Here is a 10092-nt window from a genome sequence, read left to right as displayed (position 1 = left end):
CAGTATGATTAGGGATTAGTTTCAAAATCAATCCTTCAAAAACATCTTTGTGTCAAATTTCCTGTAATTCTTTTTAGATTATGTGGCCTTGGGTCACCCTGCAATACAACAGACATCTGATGCATTTAGAGCCAAATCCAAAGTTATGGATAGTATTTGTTAATCTTTCATAGAAATGAAAGGACATCCAAATTTTAGATCTTGACAGTATGTCACACAGCTGTCTGCCCATGTGCCTCTTAGTCAGTGCTCAGAAATAACACTGAAAAACCAAGTCTGGGTCCTAGACCGGAAACCACTGTCATTCTGAGACCACACCCAGAGGACACTGGGAAGGAAACCCATGCTTTCTTTAAACACACAGTTTAGGAAGGAAACAAATATACAGTAGGTCAAAACCGAAACAAAACCTTGTGCAACACACCTCCTAGAAAAGTGAAACACAAATGCATTATTTAATCTTAAACTTGTACTTCTGAAAATCACATTCACTATTCATTTCTCATCTGTCTCCACATTTTCATCCCAAAACAAATACAGACATCACATTCACTATAATCCCACCTCTGTTACTGTGAGATTGACCTGTCCTACATCAGTTGCTCTGACACATAATCCTGACTCTACACAACCTATTAATCTATTCCTGAGCTCCAGTGAGATCATATCTGATAAGAATCAGGTGTAACTTTTTATAGTCATTTTCGCACTGTCGCCTCACAGCAAGAAGCTTTAAAATGGATGGATGGATTGATTTCAACATTTATATTCAAACGGACACTTCTTTGTATTTCATTTAGTGATGAATTTGTGTCTTATTTGAGCTTTTAAAGTCATTAAAAGGCACTTACATAATGTAGGGGAGACCAGGAGTGTTGTAACAAGATGAGACTTGCAGCCAATCAGAAATGAGCTTATGGTGAAATCACGATCAGACATGACCACCACCATAGTAAGGTGGTTGTAGAAGTTGTAAGACTTTTTTCAAAAATACTTTAATTCATAGCAGGGAAATATGTGAATATTATATCAAAGTTTGAGACGTGTAGAAGAAAATGTGAAACACTCATTGAGAAAAGATCTTACAAGAAAATGTAGCTAAATATTAAGGTTATAATATTGCTTAGCGCTGAGAGATCACAAATTCAAACGGGGCTACTTGAAGACACAAAGGGCACTAAACTGGGCTCAATTTCTTTCTTTTTTTACTAAACTGGGCTCATGCTAGTCGATCTTACAAAGGAATAACGTCACACGCTTCTTCTCCAATAACTTGTGACACAGCGTCATCTACCGGTCAACACATGTAGTAATCTCACATTTTGACTGTGATAAATAGCCTAAATAAATTAGGCTAAAAATAAATTCACTATTCACTATTATAAAATAAAAATACGCTGAAACAAAGGAAAGAAAGAAAAAGGACCCCTTTTTTTTATTTGACTGGTTTCTTTATGGTTTTTAGCATCTTCCCTCTTGTAAAAATAAGATTTCGGCACCAGCTGCTACTTGTCTTTTCATTACTCGAGAGTACTTTCAACACTTTGATCCAACACAAGATAAATGCAATTCAATTTTGAATGACGTGAAGAGAAATGTAGAGTGCAGATGGAAAAGAAGATATGATGCAAATATTATTTTAGATCATGTAGCATTTCAAATACGTTAGGCTAGCCTACCTTATAAAAACGTAGCGTTTTTAGTGCATTTAGGCTACCACGTTTGTTCAAAACGTCTTAAATAACACATTGTGAACATTTAATTTGGACTTTGTTTTGAAGTAGCCTACAATTGATACAAATACTCTCTGCCCCTGCTGTTATCTGATTCTTCACCGAAAAGGGAGCAAAGAAGCAGATCTGAGGAAGGACACAGAGATAAGAGCAACACGACCCTGACACACATCTGTCACCTCTCACACTCGCCTGTGCTCTCTGGCAATAACAAGCTCTTGTTTTGGAGTGCATTACCTACACACTAACTTCACTTACATAAAGCAGAAACATTGTAGCAACATTTTTACAGCTAGTTTAGCTAGGTAAACAATCGTTGAGGGTTCATAAATCACAAAAGCATACAATATGTAGCCATATTTTCAAAGTAAGCTCTATATTTGTTGTTACAACAGTTTGAGGTATATCAAATGTGTGACGTTTTCGTTTCCATAGCCTACTATGGAAGTCAACGGGGCCCATCAACTGTTTTGGTTACACATATTCTTCAAAACATCTTCTTTTGTGTTCAGCAGAAGAACGAAATTCATACAGGTTTGGAACACCTTTAGGGTGAGTAAATGATGACAGAATTTTCATTTTTGGGTGAACAATCCCGTTAAAGTTCTCAAATCGTTGTAGTAGCCTACACTTGAGGGCGCTGTTGCTAGTTTAGTGAAAACCCACATTTATAATTACACTTCCGTGAAAACTGCTGAATGTTTTGTAATATATTTCAAGGTATGAATGTAAACAAATTTAAATTCTTATAGTGGACATAATTGTAAGGTTATTTATGTAGTTTGCTGAGTTAAGTTTTAACCTGTTTCTAAAATATAGAATAATAGATAGGCCTAGGTGATATTCAAAGAATATAAGACTAAATCAATATTGTTCACAGAAATCCTCCATATATTGCTCATAGAATTCATATTTAGTGGACACTACCAGATTTTCTAAGAGGTAACAGAAACATAAAAGTGGCGACTGTTGTGGAGTTGAACTTCGCTGTGAGAAGATCTAGTTTTCAAACCTCTTTCCCTCATAAACTGTTAACTCAAACACACACATTCAACATCTTACACCAACTGTCTACTTTTGGCTGAACGGGCTGACTAAAACGGACCCCATTCTTACACTGTTGTTTTTCTTTTTCATTTTGAGAACATTAATGGAATTTTCATAACCCCCCGGTTCCACCCAATGACCTAAACATTTTAAGTATGATGTTAAAAACACGAATCAGTCTTAAAGTGTAGGCCTATATTAGAGCTCTCTTTAATGACACTGTTCTCATAGAGAGGGTTTAGTCTTACCAAGGTAACCTGACTCCAGGGGAAAATCTGCAGAGAGGTGTTAGAATTTTTAGCCCTGCTAATGGCCCTCGGGTTCTGTCTACTTTTCACAGAGGGCTTGCATCTCGAGCAACCTCTCATTCGTCTGGTACATCAGTTGGCTCGTCACCAGGGTTTCACAATGTTCTTTTACTCTGCATTTCTGTGTGAGTTTTATGAACTAAATTCACACACTTCTGTTATGAGTTCTTCACACACATCAGGCACATAGAGGGCAGTCCAGATATCATTTAGGATAACATTCATCATTTAAGTGTTAAAAGCCTCATCTCAGTGTGGTTCTGCTGTCTATTTTTAGCAAATAGACTATGTCTAATAATGGAGAATATTAACATAGCAAAAACCTGCTATTTTTGCTGTAAAGGCATTTGAAAGATACTAATTTTGTCAGGGACGGTCATTGAGAAACAATATAATCTCACTTATACAGACTTAGGGACCACCAGTATGCTTGATTCTCTTGGATAAACATATTATATTATTATATTATATCCTAAAAAATTATTTATACATAAGAAAAAATAAGCCATTTTTTTTATGAAGTGGAGTTTTAGCTCAATAGTTATGAATAATAAATGTCATTTAATTGCTGAAATCACTAGAAAACCTTGGAATTACAGCATTTTTGCGTTGAATAATTCTATGTAACTTTACATTTACTTATTATTTTATGTTATTTTTCATGTATCTGCTCAGCAGTATTTTAGTAGCCTATCATTGGGATACTATTCTTTTAATTAATATTTTATATTTGTTTTTATTTTTTCATTTTAATGTAGTATGTTTTTGACATTTATAATATGCATCTATGCATACATTTCCAAACATTGCAAACATTTTTGGAAAAATTGTTTGTCAAATTGGAGCAAGTGTCAAAATTAGAAACTCAAGGTTTGTTGAACTTTATCAGATCTTTCACTTAGAATTCAAATGTTACAAACAACAGAGCATGTGTTAATTCAATGACTGCCAAATAGTAAGTGAAGATGTAGCTAGCCTAGGCCTACTATAAAGTATATCATGGAACGCTGTCCTAGAAAAACACGCATATATTACATATATCCTTTTGATACTCAACACAGATTGTCAATAGTATCGGACTATCCCCGTTTTTCTACATCGGAAAAGTGATACCCCAAGCTTCTTTTCTTCCAAACATCTGGTAAACTCAAATGAGTAACATTCCTGAGGCTCATACGCATGGCTCCTCCTCTTTGAAAAAAAGAGCGATTATAGTTTTGGGAAATTTGAGAGTGCCTGATTGGCCACGGCACCAGTCAATCAAGAGCTTACGGACGCGAGGGGCGGGTTTAGCGGATCTAAGAGGTTGTACCAGTATCAGGGGCGTTCCTTATTCTTGACTAACCTAACAACACACAGTGAGATGAGGCGATCAACATCCACAACTCCGGCGTTTCTCTTCCATCATGCTGACACAGAATTCGCACATTTTGGGTTGTTTTGACGCCCGTTAGTATCTGGTGACCCGCAATCCTTCCGCTCTACAGCATATCTGTTAACAAAAGTGCATTTTTGCACGTATCAGATTCAGATTGTTTGACGCACGCTGGATCAATGAGAGAAGTTAGGTCTTGGCGGTGCTTTTTAACTTGTTGCGCGGTGATGCAAGTGTCCTATTGCGCAAGAGAATGATTCATGAGTCAGTTATTATACATATCATTTCTTCTTCGAGCTATTTGACGGGCAAAAGTTGCTTTAGAATGGGCTCAAGGGACGAGATCCATTCTCAACCTGCCGTACAGTCTGCGCAATTAAGTTAAAGTGGACTACCGGAGCTACCCAAAGACGCATATCAAGAGTTGGATGTGGACGTTCTTGGGTCCTAATACGTGCACATTTAGAGTAAAATTATATTGATTTCCTAACCAACTAATCTTGGAGATGTCTTACGAGGACGGGGTGTGTGGAGATGGAGCTCCGGACTTCATCCCATCTAGAGCGATTCGATCAGGCCGGCGGAGTGGAGTCACCGTGCCGCTGGTGGAGCGCGATGAGGCGGCTCTCCTGGAGTCGGTGAAAATGGCACCGAGGAGGAGCAGCATCATTAAGGTAATAGCAGAAAAACACGCCTATGACCTGTCAATAGTTTGGTAGTGTGAATCGTACACGATCATGTCTGTTTAAATGAGAATTCATATTGTGGAATAGAGTGAAGCGAGTAACCCTCAACATGTAAACAACAGCCTGTATCCTTGCAGTTCATACAAGTTATGACAGCTCATACAGCTCTCTTGCCTTTAAAGGTTTGTGACTTGATCAAGGACGCAATGTTAAAACTTGTGGGGTTTGAACCTACAACATTTTAGTTACCAGCCTAGACTGTAGGATGATGCAGCCCAGTAGTTCTCAACTGGGTTTGCTTCAGGAACCAGACGTCACATTTCTCAGACTCGGTACCAAAACTGTCTAGCGTAAACGTAAACAAAAATGTTCTTAAAATCAAACATTGAATTGTTTAATTACGTTTCGAGGACGAGGGCATGTTATAGCCTACAACCTGTCCATGTTCATGTTGACATCTGGCCATCCTCTGGTAAAAAAAAGTTATTTCTGGCTAAATAGTTTGAATAAATATATAGCATTTGATATTAACAACATTTTCTGGTCCATTTTAGAAGAAGAAATGATGCTATTTATTTTGCAGTCCTAACTATGAAATTATATGGTTAATCACATTTTATTTAGTATTGTTTTTCCCTGCTGTGACCCAGAACAGACTTGTGACCCATTTCACAACCATTGGTGTAGATTCATCTCAGAATTCTGATATTAGCATTCCTTATGAATGGAAATTATGTTGACAATGTCCATAAATATAACTCTGAGCCCATTGGTCAGCATTACAGATCTTTTCGCTGTGCCTTGAATCCTTGAAGTTGAACCTGTAACTTGATATTTAGTTTCTTGCTGAATTCACACATTCTTACCTGTGAAATCACATGACAGTAAAAATTTAACTGCAAGAGAAATGCTGTCATGCCTTTAGAGTATTTGTGATATTGCAATGAGTTGATGTTCCAGTCCTATCATTTACTTGTCTATCCTTTACATAGGGTCAAAACATTTTTTTTTTTTTTTTTTGTGCAGGTACGATTTTACAATACATAACAATACATAATAACCATAGACATTTGGTCTGCTTTACTTTGATGGAAGCATCTGTGTCCCCTTTAACACAAAAGCAGTGAAACGAAACGTGCCAGAGGCCGTTTTCCACAGAATGGTTGTTACAGTATGTAAACTGCAAGGCCATTGTGACCTAAAGGTTGACCTGAAACAATTGCATTTTTGCACGAATAAACCAGACAATGACCAAAAAGAGGTACATGAAAGGGGACTCAGCATTTATAAGGATCCCTAAAGAGAAAATGACGTCAACAGGTCAGATCAACAGCCAGACATTTTTGAAATACACAAATGCCCTTAGGGTCTTGGGTTTACTAATGCTTTAGATAATCATTGATCCAGTGTTGTGGAGTAACGCAGCAATGACTTTCCATCAGTGCTTTGCAATGAAGGTCAGCCAATTATCTTCAGCATGATTAGGTTGAAGGATTACGGAGCCATCCAACGGGGCAGTGATTGACTGAGGGACCTCCAGCTATGAGACACTGCATACGTAACATATATAAAACAGCACTTGCCAGTGACTGTTGCCACATTGTGACACAAAATGTTAACCCTGCACATTGTGTTTGAGACATTGAACATTGAGACATTGTGTTTGAGTGTCTTTCTCATATGTACGATGTCATTTTGTTGTGTAGACATTCGATTTTGCATTTGTGACAAAGGTGGTGCCACTCTACGTCACACGACTGTAATTCATATTTGGGTGCTGCCCATAACCCAAGTTCAGAACACTCTTAAAAAAATAAAGGTTCCAAAAGAGGTTTTTCACAGCAGTGCCATAGAAAAACCATTTTTGTTTCCTCAAAGTAAAGGGTTAGGGTTAACCCTTAGGGTTAGGGTGTTTTTACTTGGTGTGAAGCACATTTAAACATTTTAAAGAACCTTTTGTGTAATAGACAGGTTCTGTGGATCTTAAAGGTTCTTCATGGAACCATAGAACCAGTAAAGAGTGTACTCGCAGGTCTTGAATAGACTGTCTTAGTTCAGTGAGCAGGAAGTGGCACTGGGTAATTGACAGATGGCAAAGAAGCTGATGATGTCAGTGACAGGCACTGTCGATAGAGCGGAGAGAGGGGGCAGCGTTCATGTGACTCATCCCAGCCCGGGTTCTTGGTTCAGTCTGTTTCAGATCCAGAATGTGAGTAATGTTCCCTGTCCTCGGCCAAAGTACACAGCCCTCCAAGACAATGTCCAGAGCCATCATTGTTTTTTAAATGGATGCAGAACTTGTTGCTTACACCTGTTTAATACAGAACTTGTTGCTTGTTGCTCTCTCTGCGCAAGAGAGTCCCCCCATGCACTTGACTGAGATGAGTAAAAACAAATTGATTTGTGATGTAACTTATTGATAAAGTTTCCCAGATTAATCATATTAAGAGTTTGCAGTTGTTGGCAGTATATTAGTGTGGTGCTCAGGAGACAATCTGGATAATGGCCACTTGTTGACCTGCTGTTTTTGAAGGTACTTGTGCTCTCATGGGTGAATAAAAGAAATTAGAGGCCTACATTTCATTTTGTGTGGACAATGGAAGAGGTGTTGAGTAGGAGTGCGAGTAGTACTGTGTCCAAATTTTACTCAATATAAGTCCATTAAAAGTATCCATGCAGAAACATAAGTGAATGCAACATTTGCTTGTACTTAATTATTTAAAATGAAAATGTTTTTGTTAGCTCTTGAAATCAATCAACAGATTTTCTAGATCTAATCTAGAGTGTAGATATTCTGGTAAGTTTGATGCACAGTTATATTTTTTAAGTAACCTGTTATTCATTAGATTTGATTATCTCTGTAAAATGAAAATATTTGTGTTGGAAATTTACAAGTACAAATAAAATATACATATTCTGTGGTACTTGAGTAAAGGAAATTTCACAAAACTTAAGTATAGTAATGAAGTACAGTTACTAAGTTAATGAAAAGTGAAAACCACTGCGTTTTTATGAGGAAATAGGAAACCACTCTGTAAATTTGAGAGTGAAGCTTCAGAGTTTTGACAGTTGAGCAGAAAAACAAACTTGAGGAAGTTCAAGTACAGAGCCCTGGGGAACACCTTGCTTGTTTTCTCAGCCTCATAAGCGCTTTTCGTTTAATCAATGCTGTCTCGACCACAGCTTAGTATTGTGTGTCCATTACAGTCTTCCACACAATCTCTACCTCACATTTTACCTTATTTGCTGCAATTCAAGATTCTCTCATTTCCTTTTTGTTCTTATTTGCTATTTTCTGCCAAACTCCCATGTTTTTCTCTCCCCTCACAGTTTTCTCATAAAAAAAAAAAACTCACTCATTAAAGATGGGTTCATCCAAAAAATTTGAATTCTGTCATCACTTCCCCCATCATGTTGTTCCAAAACAGAATTACTTTTTTCTTCCGTGGAACTCAAAATGAGACGTTTTGAAGAATTAACTAGTCATTGAATTTAACAATCTAAATGATATAGATATTAAACTATATATATATATTTGAAAAAGCTGTGAAGAAACCCACAGGCCCCATCTTAGGATCCATTATGCATTGTTGTTTACCAGTTTGACATGCTTTTTGATCTTTTTGATCACAGTAAACTTTGTTCTACAGTGTTGTGCTCTGTTCTGGACAGTGATTGTTTAGAAAGCGTCACTGGCTGCTAGTCAAGATCAATGACAATGTAGCTGCTATGACACTGTGTAACTTTGTGTGACTGACTTTGTGGTTAAGTTGGCCTGAGTATGTGAGTTTGACGTTGTCCTGAAGGCAGACTGGACCCTCTGTCCTCTAGTGTCACTCAGATACTGGTGCCACAATCCACTGGATGCTGTTATCCTTCCTATCTGACACAAACACTCATCTCTGTCTCTGGGTCCTCTCTTGTGATCACACGGTCTAGTATGTGTTTTTATGTGTCTGTGTTATATAAGTTGGTTTATGATCCAAATCTACGTGGGGTGGGTGGCGACCACTAGGTGTTTTATCGTTCTCAGTCTGCATGTCAATTGGAAAGTATACACAGTCTTTTATAGGAGGATGCAAATTGTGACATTTCACAGCCCTTTTCCTGTGTGTATTTCAGTGAATTTGGCTCTGTTTCCTAGCAGTACCTCAGGTGCCTACATCCTGAAGACACTCTCATTAACTTTTCTTTTTTTTTTACATTTCCTTGCGTTTCAGTGCTAGATGAATACTGGACAGAAAGTTTGCCTTGTTTGGCCACTTTGTGTGAGTCGAGGCTTGTGAAGAAAAGGCAAACTAATGCTAAACTTTGTTTTTTCAGACAAATTGCCAAAAGCTGAAGACTATTGTGAAGTTCAAAACATCATTACCCAAATTTTTTAGCTAGCTGCCCTTGGTTGTGTCAGCATTTGATCATTCAAGTAGCATTTTACTGTTATCATCACTTCTTTGTGTGGAGACAGCTGGAATGCAAAGAAGTCAGGAGGAGATACAGAAAGAAATAGAGAGAAGTTCTGAGGTAAAGGAGTGTGATAACCGAAGGAACTATATGCTTATAGCTTCCTGTTTAGTAACACCCAAACCACAGCTGATGTTGAGCTTGTCTGGTGCTAGAGCTGCACGACTAACCATTAAAAGATCGCGGTTTCGACTCAAACACCCACGCGATTTCATTCCTAAATGACAATGATTCGCCTGCATCTATTAAACCTTCAAAAAAATCATACCGGAACATTTAAATCTGCGTTGGCGCTGCCACTGATCCAGAGAAAGCAGTTATCATGTGTATGAAACAGCCTTTTCAACCACACAGTATTGTTATTTCTGTGTTAGATCAATTCAGACAGAAGTACTGGGATAAAAGTTTATAGTTTGGATATAAACACTGATGTCTATACAGTAATGATCAAAATAGATCAAATCACCTTTTAAAAGTAACTT

General features: G+C 37.7%; 1 protein-coding gene across 1 annotated transcript in view; it reads left to right on the top strand.

Moving 5' to 3' along the window:
• Window positions 1-4446: 4446 nt before the first annotated feature.
• plcl1 (phospholipase C like 1) overlaps window positions 4447-10092 on the top strand; it is a 73406-nt gene continuing 67760 nt past the window's right edge. Inside the window, exon 1 of the mRNA XM_084421624.1 lies at window positions 4447-5137. Within this exon, the coding sequence (XP_084277750.1) occupies window positions 4970-5137 (168 nt within the window). The 5' untranslated portion in view covers window positions 4447-4969. The remainder of the gene's footprint in view (window positions 5138-10092) is intronic.

This window comes from Rutilus rutilus (genome assembly GCF_951802725.1).
Source record: "Rutilus rutilus genome assembly, chromosome: 10".
Lineage (NCBI taxonomy): Eukaryota > Metazoa > Chordata > Actinopteri > Cypriniformes > Leuciscidae > Rutilus > Rutilus rutilus.
Note: the sequence above shows the minus strand (reverse complement) of the source record. Positions and strands in the feature narration are given on the sequence as shown.